The sequence below is a fragment of the Enhydra lutris genome, unplaced genomic scaffold (genome assembly GCF_002288905.1).
Source record: "Enhydra lutris kenyoni isolate GAN:26980312 unplaced genomic scaffold, ASM228890v2 scaffoldscaffold24, whole genome shotgun sequence".
Taxonomy (NCBI): Eukaryota; Metazoa; Chordata; class Mammalia; order Carnivora; family Mustelidae; genus Enhydra; species Enhydra lutris.
In genome coordinates, this window is record NW_019154108.1 from 26,355,541 (window position 1) to 26,375,879 (window position 20,339).

The 20,339-nt window shown below is 34.9% G+C and overlaps 1 protein-coding gene across 2 annotated transcripts in view; it reads left to right on the top strand.

Annotated features, from left to right (window-relative positions):
- The window catches only part of LOC111150846 (ring finger and WD repeat domain 2), a 249,971-nt gene that overhangs the window by 118,344 nt on the left and 111,288 nt on the right, over positions 1 to 20,339 (top strand). For both annotated transcript variants that reach the window (XM_022508477.1, XM_022508479.1), the window contains exons 12-14: positions 13,466 to 13,609; positions 15,890 to 15,998; positions 16,434 to 16,515. In XM_022508477.1, the coding sequence (XP_022364185.1) occupies positions 13,466 to 13,609; positions 15,890 to 15,998; positions 16,434 to 16,515 (335 nt within the window). The remainder of the gene's footprint in view (positions 1 to 13,465; positions 13,610 to 15,889; positions 15,999 to 16,433; positions 16,516 to 20,339) is intronic.

Sequence of the window (20,339 nt, forward strand, 5' to 3'; positions counted from 1 at the left end):
GAGAGCCCAATGCAGGACTCGATCCCAGGACCCTGGGATCATGACCTGAGCTGAAGGCAGAGGCTTAAAACCACTGAGCTACCCAGGCGCCCTCTTTTCTTTTTTCTTATATACTTTTAATAGTTTTAGCTTATACATTTAAGTCTATAATTCAAGTTAATATTTGTTTAGATTATGAAGTAAAGATTGGTGTTATCTACTTGTTTAAGCAGCATTTGTTTAATAAAAGATGAACTTTTTCCATTGACATCTTAGTTTAAAATCAATTGAGCATTTATGTAAGAATCTATTTTTTTAATTGATTATATTTGACAGAGAAGTTACTTTTTCAGGTGTACAACATAATGATTCAATAAGTGTATACATTATGCTATGCTTATCACAAGTGTAGGTCCACAATCTGTCACCATGCAGCATTGTTGCAGCACTATTGACTATATTCCCTGTGCTGTACTATTTATCCCCATAACTGGAAGTCTTAACCTCCCACTTCCTTCCCCCCACCTCTTCCCGTCTAGCAAGAATCAGTTTTTGTTCTCTGTATTTTATGAATCTCTTTCAGCTTTTGCATGTTTGTTTATTTGTTTATTATTATTATTATTATTTTTAAGATTCCACATAAAAGTGAAATCACATGGTATTTTTCTCTGTTGAGTTTACTTCACTTAACATAATTCCGTCTAGGACTACGCTTGTTGTTCTAAATGGGAAGATCTCATCCTTTTTTATGGTTGGGAAATATTCCATTTGTGAGGAAGGGGGCACACCACATCATCTTTATTGATGATGACATTTAGGTTGCTTCCATATTTTGGCTATTATAAATAATGCTGCAGTTAACATAGGGGTGTGTATATTTTTTCTAATTAGTGTTTTTGTTTGCTTTGGGTAAACACCCAGTAGGGGAATCTACTTCATGACTCTTTTTTTCTGTTCTGTTGCTCTGTATGTCTTCTGTGAGGCCAGTACCACACTCTCATTATTATTATAGTTTTATATCAAGCCTTGGAAGCAGGTAATGTAAATTCTCCAACTTTATTATTCTTTTTTAAAGTTGGGTTGGCAATTCGAAGTCCTTTGCATTTTTGTAAAAAATTTTGAGCAAGAGCTCTTTATTTTCTGCTGTGATGGTTTGAAAGGATTTTTCTAGTAAGTCACATTTTCTCTTAAATATTTTTCTTCAGTGGTTTTGTCTACTTGTTCCTATGGGAAATACGAAATAGATTTCTGATTTGTTAAGTGTATCTGATATTTTGGGGACATACTTTTATATAGTCATGATAAAATTTCTTTTAGACTATATATTTTCATTCCAGATTAGTCCTTTGCAGCATGGAATAGTTTCTTTATATCATACCTCTGTTTTTTTCTGATGAAGCAGGGCCACAGTGACATTAATGATTCAATATTGTAATCTTATTGGCTGCTTTGTAAATACTACTAGAGGATACAGAATTGAAAAATTAGATGAATTTTCTCCTTAAATTTCAAAAAGAATTAGAATTTTTGCTTGCATACAGATTTCTTCACTTTTACTAAATAGAAACTCATTCAGAGAGGACAAAATGTCATCATAGTTTGGGGACAAAATATATTTTGTCTTTCAACTCTTGTTTTTTTCTCTAGTAGGTGTTTTTATTCAATCTTTTGTTAATCTTTTACGTCTTCAGAAGTTACCTTCAGTTTGTCAAATGTTTCTAGTAAAAACCATTTATCATAGGATACGGTTACATTGTGCATAGAAAAGGTGTTTTAGGACAAAGAATCTACAACTAATAGAACTACGACTAATAGAACTAAGTATAAATTATAACTTGCTATAGACTTAAATGAGAAAAATGTGACAATCAGTATGTTGCTATTAAAGGTCTTCAAGATGGATTTTTAATTTGACATTTACAAAGGTGTTCCAGAGTATACTTTGTCAGATAATATATTTGCTCTAGCTATTCAGTGATAGCCAGAGGGGATGGAAAAATAAAATCTTTTTCAAGACAGGAGTCAATAAATTAGACCTATGAAGGGGCACCTGGGTGGCTCCGTTGGTTAAGCACTTCAGGTCTTGATCTCAGAGTTGTGAGTTCAAGTCCTGTATTGGGCTCTGTGGTGGGCATGGAGCCTACTTTAAAAAAAAAACAAAACCTGTGAGTCAGTTCTGAGCCATTGCTTAATTTTTTGTATAGCCTATAAGCTAAGAATAGTTTTTTTTTTTTTAAAGATTTTATTTATTTATTTGACAGACAGAGATCACAAGTAGGCAGAGAGGCAGGCAGAGAGAGAGAGGAGGAAGCAGGCTCCCTGCTGAGCAGACAGCCCGATGCGGGACTCGATCCCAGGACCCCGGGATCATGACCTGAGCCGAAGGCAGAGGCTTTAACCCACTGAGCCACCCAGGCGCCCCCCTAAGAATAGTTTTTATGTTTTTGAAGTATCAAAAGAAAAATAAAGAATAATTTTTGTGACATGTGTAAATTATATGAAAATTCAGATAAAGTTTATTGGCACTTTGTCACTTCTGAAATAAAATTAATAGGTATTACAGAAAATAGATATTTTTCCTATACACATAAAAACATAATGCACTAACTCTAAAATAAAGGAGAAATAAAAGGAGAATAATTTAAAATAAAATATACATCCTAATATGTAAATTCTTAGATTGACTGCATTAGACAACATAATGAATAGTCAGATACTTCAACCTGCTTATAATGAATAATTTTGGAACATTTGGTGAATATTAGAAATGCAAGACTAGTTTATCTTTAATGTATAGTGGAATTCATTTCCATGCTCAGATAATTATAGGTTTCTCACTTGCAAAAGGATGAGAGGTTTAAGTATCTTTGAAGATCTAAAATAAATCATAAGATAATCAGTATAATTAGTAGGACTGGAAGAGGAGGGCAAAAATAACTTTGTCCATTGCTCAGAGTAGAGACTTGATAGATATATTGAATCCTTTATTTCTTTCTGTAGCAGTTGCTAGAGTCATAAAAATAGACACTGGACAGAAATACTAGAATTCCCATTTATGAGAAAAACAAAGTAGAAAGAAATCAGATGGTCAAAGATTTTTTAATTAAAAATTCATTTAAAACAATATGTATCACAAAATAAAATAACATATAAAAGCCAACAAGTGTAATTGATAAATGTAAATAGGGTAAGCTTCCCATCGAAAGGGAAGAATCTTCACATTAGATCACAGTGTAAATTTCCTAAGTCTTAGATGTGAATGTTGAAAATAAGGTTTAATTCAGACAAGAAATCATTAAACCTCAGTCTATAGCTTTGTCTCTCTCAGTGTCTCTGTCACACATGTACATACAGCTTTCTAATGATTCAGTCCATGATGAAGTTTAAGTAGTTATAAATATCTGTATAGATTGGAAAAACCCTCTGCTAACTCCAAGACAAAAAAATACATTAGTTGTATGAGACTTTAAATGAGATTAGATCTTATTCCATGACAGATTAAATGCAAAAATTATAGTGATTATAGCAGCATTAAATAACGTAACTGGCAACTTAGAGCACATGTACAAACACGTATAAAGAATATGACCTCTTCAAAAGTGTCCATTGAGTATCAGAAAATGTACAGAATCTGAATCATAAAAACATTTAAAATTACAGAAAATTAAAGCATTCTCTGATCACAAGGCAGTAAGAGCAGACATTTATAACAAAATTAGAAAACAGGAAAAACCTACCACATGGAAATTTTTTAAAATTTATTTTTATTATTTATTTATTTATTAAAAAATTTTAAAAGACTTTATTTATTTATTTGACAGAGAACGACAGGGAGAGAGAGAACACAAGCAGGGGGAGTGGGAGAGGAAGAAGCAGGCTCCCTGCTGAGCAGGAAGCCCATATGGGACTGGATCCCAGGACCCTGGGATCATGACCTGAGCAGAAGGTGGACGCTTAATGACTGAGCCACCCAGGTGCCCACCACATGGAAATTTAAAAGCTATTTTGGTAACTCTAAGGTTAAAGTGGAAATGAAGCCACTTTCATGAAGCTTACATATATTAGAACCTATAGGACACAGCTAAAAGTGCTCAAAATAAAATGACTTGTTTTAGGGCGATTGGGTGGGTCAATTGGTTAAGCATAAGGTCATAATACTGGAGTCCCTGAATCAAGTCCCATGTCGGGCTCCCTTCAGAGCGGGGAGTCTGCTTCTCCCTCTCACCCTCCCCATTCTTGTGCTTTCTCTCCCTCTCTCTCAAATAAATAAATCCTTTAAAAAATTCCTTCTTTTAAATAGTTAAGTGTTGAGGAAGATATGAAAATAACTTATGCAACCGAGTAAGTTAGAAAAAGAAGAAAACAAACCTAAATAAAGTAGAAGAAAATAAGGTATAAATGTGAAAAAAGAATGAATTATTAAAAACAGAGTTACTTGTTAATGAGCTTCTTAAAACAAGAGATGCAAATTGTTAGTGAACCCATTGAAGTACAACTAGGAAAAACTGCAGGTTTGTAGAATAAGAAAGGAAGGTGAGGAAATAATTACACAAAAGTTAGGAGTAAACTACTCTGCTCATATTTATCGCATTTAGGATGAAAGAGAGAATATTTTCTAGGAAATGTTAATGATTTGAACTGATTCTAGAAGAGACCAAAAAAACTACTCAGGACAATTACAATGGGAAAAGTAAGGAAAGTTGACAACCAGAATAATAAACCTAACTGGAAATGTGGGGGATCTAAAAGAACTTTAAAATACTGCTGAAGAAACAAAATTTGAATAAAGACCTAACATAAGCCTAGAGGGAAAGACTAAGCATTGCAAGATTTCACTTTTTCCTTAAGTAATGTATAAATTTGACATGATTGCAAAGAAAATACTACCAAGATACATTTTGTTTGTTTTTGGAAATAAGTTGATGCTAAACTGAAGAATAGTTGCAAAATATGTAAGGAAATTCTGAAGAAAAAGATTAATGAAAGAGCGCTCATTCCTACAAGATGTCACAACATGTCATGATGAATCAGTAATTAAAACTTTGGTACAAATAAAGAACAGATAATGTCTACAATAATTTCAAATTCTTATAAGAAGTTAGTATATATCCTATACACTGCATTTCTAATAAGTGAAAAAATTATTCAGTAAATTGAGCAACTAGGTAATGGTCTGGAAAAAGAAATTTATATCTCTGCTGTCATATTTTATTTTATTATTAGTTTTAAGCTATTTTATTTATTTGACAGAGAGCGCACACACAAGCAGGCGGAGGGGAAGAGGGAGAGGGAGAAGCACTGCCTGCTGAGCAGGGAGCCTGACATGAGGCCCTATCCCAAGACCCCAAGATCATGACCCGAGCTGAGGGCAGATGCTTAACCGACTGAGCCACCCAGTTGCCCCTCTGCTGTCATATTTTTTTTATAATTAAAAATCTTTTTTATAAACATATAATGTATTATTAGCCCCAGGGGTACAGGTCTGTGAATCGCCAGGTTTACACACTTCATCTGCTGTCGTATTTTAAAATAAATTCCAGATGGAATGAATATCTGAATGAAAAAAAATGAAACTTGATAACTACTAGAAGAAAATACAGGATATAAGTTTAAAAAATCTTCTAGAGAAAAGTAAAGCAGAGGGAGATAATGCAGGGAGGTAGCCAGTAGAGTGGAGAGCTGCAGTTTGAAATAGAATAGACGAGTGGTCTTAGTGAGAGCTGTCATTTGAGTCGGTACCTGAAGGTGGTGAGGGAATATGCCTGTGTGTTTGGGAGAATAGCAGTTGCAGGTTGGGGACTATCAGTTGCATTGTCCCCTGAGGTAGGAATAGGTTTGAAATTTCCTAGGTTTGCCACGATGCCGGGGTGACTGGAGGAAGGGGGAACAGGGGTGGGGTGGGGTGGAGGCAAATCCTATATATTTTGTAATCACTCTGCTTTTTCATGAGGCTGAGTAGGAAGCCTTTAAGAGATTTTGGACCAAAATAATGATGATTTGGCTTGTTAAAAAATGGATTTTAAGGGTCGAGTATGGAAGCAGGTTATCAGTATGGAACCTAGTGGCTTGAATGAGGGGTGGCAGTGAGCTTTTGAGAAATGGTTAGATTCTGTTACATTTTGAAGGTTGAGCTAAAAGAGTTGCTGTTAAAGTTAATTGAAAGGAACTCTTCTTCCTTCTCAGTCTATACTGTGATGGAGCTGCTATTGAGGTGCAAGAAGAATCATCTCTCTTGAGCAGGGAACTGTCCTCTAAGTCAGCTACTGCTGATATTCAAGTAAGATAAAAATTCAGAGTTGAGTATTAGATTTAGCAACCTGAAGATCAGTGTTGACCTTGATAGAGCATTTCTAGGGTTGAAGATGAAAGCTTGGTTCCATTGGGTTAAAGCGAATGGGAAGAGAAGAATTGGAGCCAGTGAGTATGGACAACTTTTTTGCAACAATTCTACTATCAGAAAAGAAAGAAATAGGGTGGTAGCTAAAATGGAATGAAGATTTTAAGAGATGTTTTGTTTTGTGTTTTACTTGAAGAAAACATATTGAAAGGATTATGGGAAAGATGTAGGAGAACAGAAAAATTAATGATAGAAGAGAGAGAAGGAGAACCGAAGCAATCCTAGATTAGGCAAGCAAAAATGAGATGTAATGCACAAGTAGATGCATTAGTCAGGTATAGGAGATTTGATCCTTCCTCAGAGTGACAAGAGAAGTGGCAGCATATATCCAGAATATATATTCTGGTAAATGGAGAGTGTGGTGGTGGGAGCCCTTGTAAATTATCTTCTTATTCTTTTTATATTTTTTTGCCAAACCAGGGAACAAAATGATCTGTTGATAATGAGGAAGGAGATGTGGAAATTTTGAGAAGAATAAAGAAATTGTGTACCTGTCTTTACCCAAGTAGAAGAGTCTGTGTACAAGGGAAACTTACCATGAAGCTAGGCAATGTTAAGGCCCCAGTTGAAGATAGTGATGTTGAATTTAAAGTTAAATGTATTAAGGTGCATGTGATTTTTGACCAAGCACTTCATATTCTGTGTATATTTAATGATACTCTTGCATATGCGAAAGGAAGACACACACAGAGGATATTTTATTGCAGTATTGTTTAACAGTGAAAGATGAGAAAGTAAATGTTCTCATTAGTAAGCTGATTAAAGGATTTATGATACATGCATATATTTGAATTCTGTACAGCCATTGGTAAAAAATCTGGTATCCCTAATATATCCTAAGATGAAATGATTGTCAAGATGCTGTGGAGGGGGCAAGGTATAAATCAGCCTGTATGATTTCATCCCATGTGTTTAATTAAATAAGAGAATATGAAGACGTAGATGCTTGTTTGTGCACAGGGTAATGCTAGTAGGGTGCATGAGCTGAAATTACTGGTTGCCTCCAGGGAAGGTGATTAGGTGCTTAGTTGGCTAGATTGGAAGGAAGGTCTTGCTTTTTTCTGTGTAATTTTTGAACCATTGTCTATATACATATATTTTTTAGAAGAAATTTTAAGAGAAGATTCAGGGCATGTTGTGCTGGGTCTTCAGTAATAGTTGGAGTATGGATTTTACATCATGGTAAATGAGCAGAATTATGTGAACGGAGCTGTTTTTTTGAAAATTTACCTTTTTATTAGTCCTTCAAATAGATTAGAAAAGAGGAAAGTCAAGAGTAGCAGACTTGGTAAAGAAGCTGTTGCAATAGCCCAGGTTAGTGTTAATGCATGCCTAATTCATATTTCTGTGAATTTCTCAAATGTTGTGTTCTGATAGTTTAACATCTTATTTTCCATCCTTTAGCTAGGTCATTGTTTGGCAGATAACAGGCATATTGGATATTTGATGACTAAGAATATTCACGCACCATCCACTTTCTTCCAGTAGGGCTCATAATCAGTGACTCTTGAATTTCTGTAGCATCTTCTGTTCCTATCATTTGGCATTTGCTTATTATTGTATTATAATCTCTCCCAGTAATTATAAGCCCTGTGAGGCTATCTTACTCTTTTTATCTGCCTATGTTTAACTTGTTGTACAGGATGAATTATTATTTTATTACTATCATGTATATAATATAGTATGTGTAATTATTTGATGTTATTACTGTTGTTTACTCTGCCTTTGTAGTCTTTGAAGACCAGTTCTTTTATTTTCATTAAGATGGGAGTTTTTTTTTTTTTTTTTAAAGACTGATTTATTTGAGGGGGGTGAGGCAAAAGAGAGGGAGAGAATCTTTGAGGGGAGTAGACTGCTTGCTGAGCACAGAGCCTAACATTGGGCTCGATCTCAGGATCCTGAGATCATGATCTGAGCTGAAATCAAGAGTCAGACGCTTCAATGACTGAGTCAACCAGGTGCCCCAAAATGGGAGTTTTGCGTAGTGATTGAGAGCATAGACTCTGGAATCAGATTGCTTGAATTTGAATTATCTAGTGAAGTTGGGACAAATTACTTAACATCAATATAACTTAGCTTCCTTATCTATCAATGGAGATTTGAAGAGTAAATATATTTTATGTGAGTGCTTAATACAGTGCTTTATACATAGTGAGTATTATGTATGTTATGGAAGGTTTAGCTATTATTATTGATTGTTTTTGGAGAAAGTCAGTTGAATAACATCAGTTCTTATTTACTTTACCTGTGTTTGATCTGCCTATTCCTTTTTTTGTTTTAAAGATTTTATTTATTCATTTGACAGACGGAGATCATAAGTAGGCAGAGAGAGAGGAGGAAGCAGGCTCCCGCCGAGCAGAAAGCCCGATGCGGGGCCTAATCCCAGAACTCTGGGATCATGACCCGCGCCGAAAGCAGAGGCCTTAACCCACTGAGCCACCCAGGCGCCCCTGCCTATTCCTTTTTATTAAAATGGCCAATTTTTTTGTTTGCTTGAAATTAGAGCAGCCTCTGTCTCTTGAGGTACACTGTCTTGGTGATGAATTAGACCACTAAATTCCACTTACATTTTCTTTTGATAAGTAGGATTCTAGTGTTAAGGGATATTAATCCACTTTGTTAATACTAGTTTTATAATTGCAAAATCAGTGTGACACGGTGCGAGCACTGATTCTCTTGTTGGGTTATTGCCGTCTTTGCATTGCCTTGTGCCATACCGCAGTAGAGGGATGAGTTAATCACCTTTCCTGTATGGTCTGTCCCCTGATGCTTGATAACTTGGCTGATGGCTCTTTTGACAAAGACTGTAGCCAGTTTCCTACAGCTGAGTAACCTTTTACAACTGTTTAAATAAATCACTTTTTAAAAACAGTTAAAACATTCCAAGTGTGAAAGAAAAATGCTTTTTATTTCCAAGTGTAAACTAAGTCCCCCTTAATATTATTTTTTGAAGCAAATGTTTGTGTATTTTGAAATTTTAAAAAATTCTATGAAATAGAATTTATCATTGCACTGAACTTTCATAAACTACTTGTTTAAGAACTGGGTGGCTCAGCTCAGGTCATGATCTCAGAGTTCTGGGATCGAGCCCTGCATCGGGCTCTGCTCAGTGGGGAGCCTGCTTACCCCTCTCTCTCTGCCTGCCTCTCTGCCTACTAGTGTTCTCTCTCTCTCTGTCCAATAAATAAATAAAATCATAAAAAAAAAAAAAGAATTAGGGCACCTCGGTGGCTCAGTTGGCTAAGCAACTGCCTTTGGCTCAGGTCATGTTCCTGGAGTCCCGGGATTGAGTCCCACATCGGGCCCTCTGCTCAGCAGAGGGAGTCAGCTTCTCCCTCTGCCCCTTGCCCCTCTCGTGTTCTCTCTCTCAAATAAATAAAATCTTAAAAAAAAAAATTACTGGTGGGCTCCTGCGTGGCTCAGGCAGTTAAGTGTCTTCCTTCGGCTCAGGTTGTGATCCTGGGGTCTTGGGATTGAGTCCGACCTTGGGCTCCCTGCTTGGCAGGGGGTCTGCTTCTCCCTTCACCCCTCCCCTGTTCCTGATCGTTCTCTCTCTCTCTCATGCTCGCTCTCAAATAAACAGATAAAATTGAAAAAAATATTACTAGTGACAGTGGATAACAGAAATGAATTTTGTGAAAAAGCAAAACTTATTACAAAATTTTTTAAACTTAATTGAACAAGCAAGTATGTTTCAATCTGTTTATTTTTTATTTTGCTTTTGTTTCAGCTTAACTAGGCATCGTTGAATTATTTTTGTGTTATCAGATTTCATAATTAAAGTAGCTAAAATACTGTATTGTGAAATGAGAGGCCATCCATTTTGGAATAGCTCTGAAAAGCTCTCTGTACCTAAAAACTACACTGTTCATTTGAGTTGTGCCACTGTTCATTTGAATTGTGATAGCTCTTTAAAATCTAATTATGTTTATGTTTATGATCAGATATGATTAAATCCATCAAAATTGGGAACAAATGATTCCGTGTTTGGAAGTACTTAAATCCTGATCTTAGTGATGTGTGGAAGTACTTAGATTTTTTTATTTTTTATTTTTTTTATTTTTTATAAGCATATAATATATTTTTATCCCCAGGGGTACAGGTCTGTGAATCGCCAGGTTTACATACTTTTACAGCACTCACCATAGCACATACCCTCCCCAATGTCCATAAGATATATATTTTTTTAAAGGCAGCTGCTTATCTCCCTTTTTCCGAAATTTATGAGAAATATTACTCTTTATACTTTTTGATCAGTATTTTTATTAGAATTTTATTGTTTTTAAATTATAAAAAAGTACATGTCCCAGAGTATTAAAAAAGGATACTGTATTGATACTCCCAACATTTAAGAAGAAAACATAACCAGAACGTAAGAAAATAATAATGAAGTAAAAAAAAAGTTAATTTTTAAAACAAGATTTATTTATTGATTTATTTTTAGAGAGAGAGAGAGAGAGAGAGAGAGAGAATGAGAATGAATGGGAGGGAAAGGGGAGAGAGAATCTCAAGCAGACTCCCCACTGAGCATGGAGCCTGATGCAGGGCTGGGTCTTATGACCCTGAGATCATGACCAGGAGTCAGACACTTAACCAACTGCACCACCCAGGTGCCCCTAAAAGGTTAGTTTTTAGTATGAGCTAAGAATGAGTTAATGCAGCTAAATGATAACCTTTGTTGAAAAAAGAAAGCTATCTTGAGTAACAGGGTAGCAACAAAGAAATAAACTTATTGATTTATCTACATTATCAAATCTTTTTTTTTTTTTAAAGATTTTATTTATTTATTTGACAGACAGAGATCGCAAGTAGGCAGAGAGGCAGGCAGAGAGAGAGGTGGAAGCAGGCTCCCCGGGGAGCAGAGAGCCCGATGTGGGGCTCGATCCCAGGACTCTGGGATCATGACCCAAGCCAAAGGCAGAGGCTTTAACCCACTGAGCCACCCAGGCGCCCCTCAAATCAATTCTTTTGACAGCCTTCTTTTTTTTTTTTTTTTTTTTTTTAAAGATTTTATTTATTTACTTGACAGAGCGATCACAAGTAGGCAGACAGTCTGGCAGGGGTGGGGGGGAAGCAGGCTCCTTGCTGAGCAGAGAGCCTGATGTGGGCCTCGATCCCAGGACTCTGGGACCATGTCCTGAGCTGAAGGCAGAGGCTTAACCCACTGAGCCACCCAGGCGCCTCCTGACAGCATTTTTATTTATATGGGAATTTTCTCCCTGCATTGTCTTGGTCTGTTATTTTAATAAGCTAGTGTTTAAACTTTTTTCTTAAAACCTGATAGGGTGGAAATGGCCTATTAACTTGTACAGGACTAGAATGCTGTCAGTTTATTAACCATGTATGTTTGTAGGGATAATTTAACTAGTTCTTCCTTGAAGTCTCAGCCATGCCCAAACCTTGTAAGGGTAGGATTTCAGTTCTGATAACTGTTCTTTGCCAGCCACAGTAATATTTCTCCCTCAGTGGCATTAGGCGATGGGTATAAATTGAATCAGGATAGATGGATGGTTGCCATGAATATAATTATGCTGCATTTGAATCCAAAGAGCAGATAACAGCTGAGTCGGCAGTTCAGTTGCAGTTGTAGAAATAAATTCACTGCATTGCCACATAGTCCTATTTTATTGGAGGGAATATTTACTGATTTGTGCTATCGTCAATAACATTTAATGAAATTATTTTAAATGTTATAAAGTTGAGGGAGGATTTAAAGCTGTAATGAAAAGTAACCATCTCATTATGTTTCTGTGCAAAGTTTTCTTACTGTGTACCTATTTGTTTTACTTGTCATCATTAGCTTAGCAAGCTTTTAACTAAATTATTAACTAATAATTAACTGTTCTGTAAAAGGATATCACAGGTAACCCCAAAAGAAAAGTATGCCATGTAGGTATTTATATGCATTTAATGAATGCTTGATATATGCAGAGTACCAACATATCATCTTAGCCACTTACAAGCTGACTAACTTTAGGCAAATTGCTTCACCTCTAATACTTGGTTTTCTCATGTGTAAAATATGGATAAAGATAATACTTATAGGGTTATTATGGGAATTAAGTGAGTTAATACATGCAGAGGTTATGCTTAGTGGTCAGTGAATGTTAGCTCTTCCTCTTGTGTAATTAATTACAGATCAGTGAAAATTCTTATGTATTCTCTAGCCTTATGGCTAAGCTTCTAGAAAAGATGCTTAGCTCATTGAGAGCTAACGTATGTGATGATTCATTTCACTCTTCCATTAGGTTACCTAAATTTCTTGCTGGTTATATAACAACTTTGTTGAGGCTCCAACTTAAGTTCTATAAAGGCAAATAAGGTCTGCTTTGCTTTGAAGTATCTTATTTTGGAACTTGTATAAGAAGTGAGTAAGAGGGGTGAATTCCCTAAGTAACTCTAAAAAGAGGGAGATTTTCAGTTTTTCCCTTGTTTCTTGGCATAAGGAAACTGTATTTGGGGTTCATAAGTCAAATAATCTTTGTGAGGTTAGAAATGTGTTTGGGAAAACATAACGAAAAGTTAATTATTCTATTTTTATATGTATTTTATACCTTTGTCATCACCCTTTTATTGCGTCAGTAATTCAGTTTGTGTACTAATTTATTTATTAAAATAACATTAAGTACTGTGAAATTCTGTCATCTTCACAAAACGGTAGAAGGAAGATAGAAGTTATGAAAAGATGATTTGGTAATTCTCTTTTGACATAATTTTTAATATACCAAACCATTAAGTCTTTCCTTGCTACTTTTATAATTTAACTTGTTAGCCTTTATAGTTGGGTAAGTTGTAATGTGGTTACTGAAGTTGAATTAAAAACATATCAAGTTTCAAGGAACAAAATAACTGTAAGCAGAATTTGGTAGCTATGCGCGGTTCTCTACCACTTGTAATTTGATATGTCTTGGTAATGACTTTATCTGGATGTAGAGCCTAGTACAATTTGAGGGCATTTCAAGTAGATCTCTTATTCTTGTAGGCACAATGACTTTAGAAATAGAAAAAAAACTCTGGAATGTTGTCACTGTAAATATCACAGGGATAGGCAAATAGTCTTACTAACCAAATACTCACTTTTTTCCGTAGTATTGAATTTGACCGGGATTGTGACTATTTTGCAATTGCTGGGGTTACAAAGAAAATTAAAGTCTATGAATATGGCACAGTCATTCAGGATGCGGTGGATATTCATTACCCTGAAAATGAAATGACCTGCAATTCCAAAATCAGGTATTTAGATTATTTTTTTTTTGACATAATGCAATGTGTATATAACCTTTAATATCTATGATTCATATGAGTGTGTTAATTTATCTTTCTGTGAGACTGCTTATTCACTCATGGTAAACACTAATTGTAAACAAAGGATACTTTACAATCTTACAGATAGTCGTTGCTTTTTCCCTGTGGGGGTTACTAGTCATTGTTTTTCTGTTTGACAAATGAAAATCTTCTCTTTGTTCACTTAATCACTCAATCAAATAAAAATTTTTGTTGTAATTGACTTCCATGGGGTATTGAATAAAGGATTACTGTAGCCTATAAATAGTGTCTGAAAGTCAGGAATTTTCTCCCTAACATGTGCATGTCTCCAAATTTTATAATTGTTTATAATTTAAAAATTCTTTTTTAAAAATTTTTTATTTTTTATTAACATATAATGTATTATTAGCTCCAGTGGTACAGGTCTGTGAATCGCCAGGTTTACATACTTCACAGCACTCACCATAGCACATACCTTCCCCAATGTCTGTAAAGAATTCTTTTTATAAGAACATTCTGCTGCTTTTCATTGAGGGCCTAATATTTAAGTTTCGTATAGTAAGGGTTAAAGTTCATAATGAGTGCTTTTCAAATCTGGAATACTGTTAAAAATGCAGAAACTAGGGGCGCCTGGGTGGCTCAGAGGGTTAAGCCGCTGCCTTCGGCTCAGGTCATGATCTCAGAGTCCTGGGATCGAGCCCTGCATCCCTGCATCGGGCTCTCTGCTCAGCAGGGAGCCTGCTTCCTCTTCTCTCTGCCTGCCTCTCTGCCTGCTTGTGATCTCTCTGTCAAATAAATAAATAAAATCTTTTTTTAAAAAAATGCAGAAACTAGAAATTAGATCAGATCTGTCTCCCCCAAATCTTAGGGACATCTTAGAATCTGTATTGTTAAAACAAGCTTCCTGAGCTATTCTCATTGGCACTGGCTTAAAATGGAATACAAGGAAATCATATAATAATAAATTTATTTAGAACGTTGAACATTTTCTAGTTATCCTTCTAATCTTTTTTACCTGAATGAATGACATACGTAGTCTGGTTCTAATGCAGTCTGTTCGGAATCTTGCCCTGTTAAAATCTGAGGCACCCAGGCACCCCCTTCATAGGACTATACTTTAAATAAATCCATGCAATGCATTCAGCATAATACTTGGCCATTATCAAGAATCATAGTAAATGTTACTGTAATGACAATGTGGATTAAGGAATACACCTTTACTGTCTTGATACATGTAAAATTATGGCAATAGTTCATGGCATGTTGGAGTAAATGGAAGAAGCTGTTCATGGCTGAAAGCTATGGGATTAGGATTGAAAGGACCAATGTGTGAGAATGCCTAAAGCTAATTTGGAGCACACCAGTTGTGAAAGTGACCTAGATTACCGAGAACCACAGCTAGTAAGCGGAAGATCTGGGATTTGAGTTCAAGTCTATCTGACTCTAAAATTTAGCTCTTTTAACTATCCATCTAACTTCTCCTGGAAATCCAGTAAATATATGTAAACATGCAAATGAACTCTTACAGTCTCTGAAATTTAACATAAATACAGCCAGTAGAGAGTAAAAGACTATTGTTTTCATGTGCTTTGAAGTCATCTAGGTTAATTGCTTTACTAAGTGGCTTCTATCCTTAATATACATTAGTTTTATTACATGATTCATGTATGTGTCTCACTGAAAGCATACATTTTTAGATGTTGGATTCTTAGTTTTGGAGCTGAAACCGTAAGATGTTAAAAGCTTAATTGTAAGTGTTATATTCAGTAATAAGCTTATATTAGTTGTCGTTTTTTTTTTTTGTGATATAAATACAGAAACCCAATTCAAATTAATTTATTTGCTTATATGATTCAGCTCAGCTTGATCCAGGGGCTTACACAATTTGATCAGGTCTCTGTCATTGTGCTGTGGCATGCTTTGTGCTCTGTTGGCCTCTGTTTTCACGCACAGACATGCTCTCCTCATGTATGAAAGATGGCCATTGGTGGCTCTAGGCCCATGTCCATCTTTTGGCTGGTGATCAGAGTGAATAGTGGGAAGGGTTGTTATTTGGTAGTTCAATCCGAAAACTTGGCAGTTACTTGATACATTTTGTCTCAGCTGTGTTGTGGGCTGATTAATGATATGAAGTCATGTAGACGATTTGAAAAGTATTCTAATCTTTCTGCACACTTCAAAATTCTTCGTATTCATTGTTATTTATTTCTACATAAAATAAGGCTTAACTGTATTTCTTTCTTTCAGCTGTATCAGTTGGAGTAGTTACCATAAGAATCTGTTAGCCAGCAGTGATTATGAAGGCACCGTCATCCTATGGGATGGATTTACAGGACAGAGGTCAAAAGTTTATCAGGTAAATTAGAGTACTAGTCGTTTGTTTTTAAGAATCACGTTTTTACTTCATAATTATAGTTACAGTTACAGGTTTATAATTACAAATTTTAAGCCACTATTTGGCATTTTTTTATACCTATATAATAGCAAATAATGCTTTTCATTACAAGTTTAAAGCCTCTAGCATTTTTAATCCCTCTGTAATAGGAGATAATGCTTTTCTGAAGCATCACTTCAGACTTGTTTTGCATTTGTAGAAAGTGTCAAATGGATTTCCAAAAGCAATAAAATATGTATATATAAAAAGTTTGGGAATTACTTCGCATCTCATTTGTTTTCATGGCCTGTTCTCTCTCCCTCTCACCAGAGCCATAAATTGGTATCAAGCTTTTTCTTTATTTATTTTAAGATCTATATTTTGTCTAAGACTACTTTGTCTTTCTTCTATATCCAGGAGCACGAGAAAAGGTGTTGGAGTGTTGACTTTAATTTGATGGATCCTAAACTCTTGGCTTCTGGTTCTGATGATGCAAAAGGTACTATTTGAATCTCTTCTGCTTTCCCTCATGCCCTTACCCCCAACTTAATTCCTTTTATTAGCAGAGATGCAGATATTTATTAAAAATCATAGCAATCCTCTGTGATTATTATTCTAAAAACAATGTACGTACAACAATCTTTATATCTTTTTGAGTGAAAAAAATTAATATACTACATCTTCATTATAATAATATTTTCTAGATTCATGTCATATGGTGACATATTTATAACCAATTTCTTTATATATAACATCAAATAAACTTTTTTGCTGAAATATTTAGACATATCTCTTTTAAATTATATTCAATTTCTAGTGTATACTAAAGTTTTTCAGTGAAGTTTATCAATTTTCAAGGGAAACTTCTACATCTGCCAATTTAATTGACCTCTTCTATTTTTTCTTATATATCCCTGTTTACTATTCATGTTTTTCAGTTATACTTACTGTTTTGTTCTAGTTCTTCCCACCATTAGATTTATAAAGCCCTGTTAACAAATTTCTCTTATCTTAAAGTTAATGGCCTTAATTTTTTTGCCGTTCTTTTCTACCTATAACCTCCAGACTAGTGATTAGTTAGGCAAAGATAGCTCTAGTGTTGAAAAGTCTATTTCATAATGATAGTGCATGCCCTATTCTGTAAGTGGAAAGTGAACATGACTGGACTTTTCCCCCATCCAAAAGTAGCAAGTTGTTTACCCATAGTATTTTCAAATTGAAATACCTTTCTTCTTGATTGTTTTAACAAATTATTCTTGAATTCTAAATTATTTAGAGCAGCATATGACAGTCGATATTTGTATGTTAGGGATACAAAGTTTCACTAATGTGAAATGTTTTTTCTCATAGTATATGGGGATAGCTTTTATTGAGTTGAATACTTGTAATTTTGTACTGAAGATTAATATTTATTCAAAGGTGGTGACTGTTCAGAGTCTTCCTCTGGAAAATAGAAGCCATTCAAAACAATTTAAGAAGAAAGAAGTAGAAAGGGATTTTTAAAGTTATTTATTCATGTTAAATTGTATTAAAATGTACATAACATAAAGTTAACCATTTTAACCATTTTGAGTGTACTGTTCTGTGGCATTAAGTACATTCACACTGCTGTGCAATTTTCACTACCATCAGTCCATAGAACTTTTTTCATATTACCAAACTGAAACTGTACCCATTAAATGTAACTCCCCATTTCCCCTTTGCCAGCCCTTTGCAGTCATGTTTCTACTTTCTGCCTCTATGAAACTGAGTACTTAAAACTATCTCATAGGAGGGGAATCACACAATGTCCATTTGCAGTTGCCTTATTTCATTTAGCATAAAGTCTTCAAGGTTCATCCATCTTATAGCATGCATCAAAATTTCTTTTACAAGGCTAAATTATAATCTGTTGTATGAATGCATTACGTTTTGTTTATCCGCTCATTCATTGATGGATAGACATTTGGGTTACTTCTACCTTTTGGGCTCTTATGAATAATGCTGCTATGAACATGAGTGACAAAATATTTTTTCATGTCTTGGTTTTAGTTCTGGGTATATACTCAGAAATGGAATTGCTGGATCATATGGTACTTACATGTTTACTTTTTTGAGGAACCATCATTCTCTTTTCCATAGTGGCTGTACCATTTTACATTTCCACCAGCAATGCCTATTTCATTTTCTCCATACCTTCACCAACATGTTATTTCCTTCCTTCCTTCCTTCATTAATACTAATAACTTTAATAATGTAAAGTGGTATCTTATTGTGGTTTTGCTTTGCATTTCCCTAAGTGATAGTGATGTGTTAAGTATCTTTTTGTGTGTTTATTGGTCATTTGTATGTCTTCTTCAGAGAAATGTTTATTCAAGTCCTATGCCCATTTTTTAATCAGCTTTTTGTTTGTTTGTTTGTTTTTTTTTTTGGTTTGTTTTTTTTTTTTGGCTGTTGAATTATAGGAGTTCTCTGGATATTAATTCCCTTAATCAGATACATGATTTATTGATAGTGTGTTTTTATGCACAAAATTTTTTCATATTGATGAAGTCCCAATCGTCTCATTTTCTTTTGTTGCCTGTGCCATCCTATCCAAGGAGTCATTCATTACACTATGTTCAGTGTAATGAAGATTTTTGCCCTTTGTTTTCTTCTAAGAGGGTTATAGTTTTAGCTCTTCCATGTCTTTGATCCATTTTGAGTTAATTTTTGTATATGGTGTAAAGTTCTGATTTCATTCTTTCATATGTGAATATCCATTTTTCCTAGCACCACTTGTTAAAAAGATCGTCTTTTCCTCATTGAAAGATCTTGGCACCCATGTCAAAAATCATTTGATTATGCCTTCAAGGCTTTATTTCTGGAGTCTTTCCTGTTGGTTGGTCTGTTTTTCCTTATGCCACTATTGCACTGTTTTATAGCTTTGTTTAGAAATCAGGAAGTGTGACTCCTCCATCTTTTTTCTTTTTTTCAAGATTGTTTTGGCTATGTAGGGTCTGCTAAGATCCCATATGAATTTTAGGTGGATTTTATTTTATTATTTCTTTCCTTCTGCTTACTTTGGATTTAATTTGCTCTTCTTTTTCTAGTTTCCTAAATTAAAAGCTTGGGTTATTGATTATAGATCTTTTCTCTTTGCTAATATATGCATTTAATGTTATAAATGTCCCTTTAAGTGTTGTATCCCACAAGTTTTAAGTTTTATTTCAATTTTCCTTTATTTGAAAATATTTAAAATTGTTTTTGAGATTTCTTATTTGACTTATATATTATTTGGAAATGTGTTGTTTAATCTCTAGGCATTTTGGAATTTTCTAGCTGTCTTTCTGTTACTGATTTCTAGTTTAATTTCATTGAAGTTTAAGAGATACATTATTTAATTTCTCCTATTTTAAATTTGTTACAGTCTGTTTATAGTCCAGAATGTGGTCTGTCTTGGGGAATATCTCATGTGAGTTTGAGAAGAATGTATATTCTAGTTAGATAAAGTAGTCTGTAGATATCATTTATATTCATTTGATTGATGGCATTTTCAATTCAGCTGTGTCCTTACTGATTTCTCCCTGCTGATTCTGTCTATTACGGATTGAGGAGTATGTATTTTTCAGATTCTACATTGATCTATGTATTTCTTCTTTTTTATAACCCATTGTCTTGATTTGTGGTTTTACAGTAATTCTTGAAGTCTAGTAGTATGAGTCTTACATCTACGTTCTTGAAAATGATTTTAGTCCTGGACTTCCTCGGCTCTTCCATATACATTCTAGAATCAAGTTACCAGTACTTACGGAAGATCCTGCTGAGATTTTTATTAAGATAGTATTGAGTCTGTAGATCATTTGGGGGAAAATTGATACCATAAAAGTTGAGATTTTGGGGCACCTGGGTGACTCATCGGTTAAGCATCTGCCTTCGGCTCAGGTCATGATCCCAGGGTCCTGGGATGGAGCCCTGCATTGGTCTTCCTGCTCCGTGGGGAACCTGCTTCTCCCTCTCCCTCTGCCTGCTGCTCTGCCTGCTTGTATTCTCTCTCTCTGTCAAATAAATAAATAAAATCTTCAAAAAAAATTGAAGTTTCTATTCCATGAACATTTTTTTTAATAGTTTTATTTATTGGGGCACCTCGATGGCTCAGTCTTTAGGCATCTGTCTGCCTTCAGCTCTGGTCAAGATCCCATGTTCCTGGGATTGAGCCCCAAGTCGGTCTCCCTGCTCATTGTGAAGCTTGCTTCTCCTTCTCCCACTCCCCTGCTTGTGTTCCCTCTCTCACTGCCTCTGTCAAATAAATAAGTAGAATCTTAAAAAAAAAAAAAAAAGATTTTATTTATTGATTTGACAGAG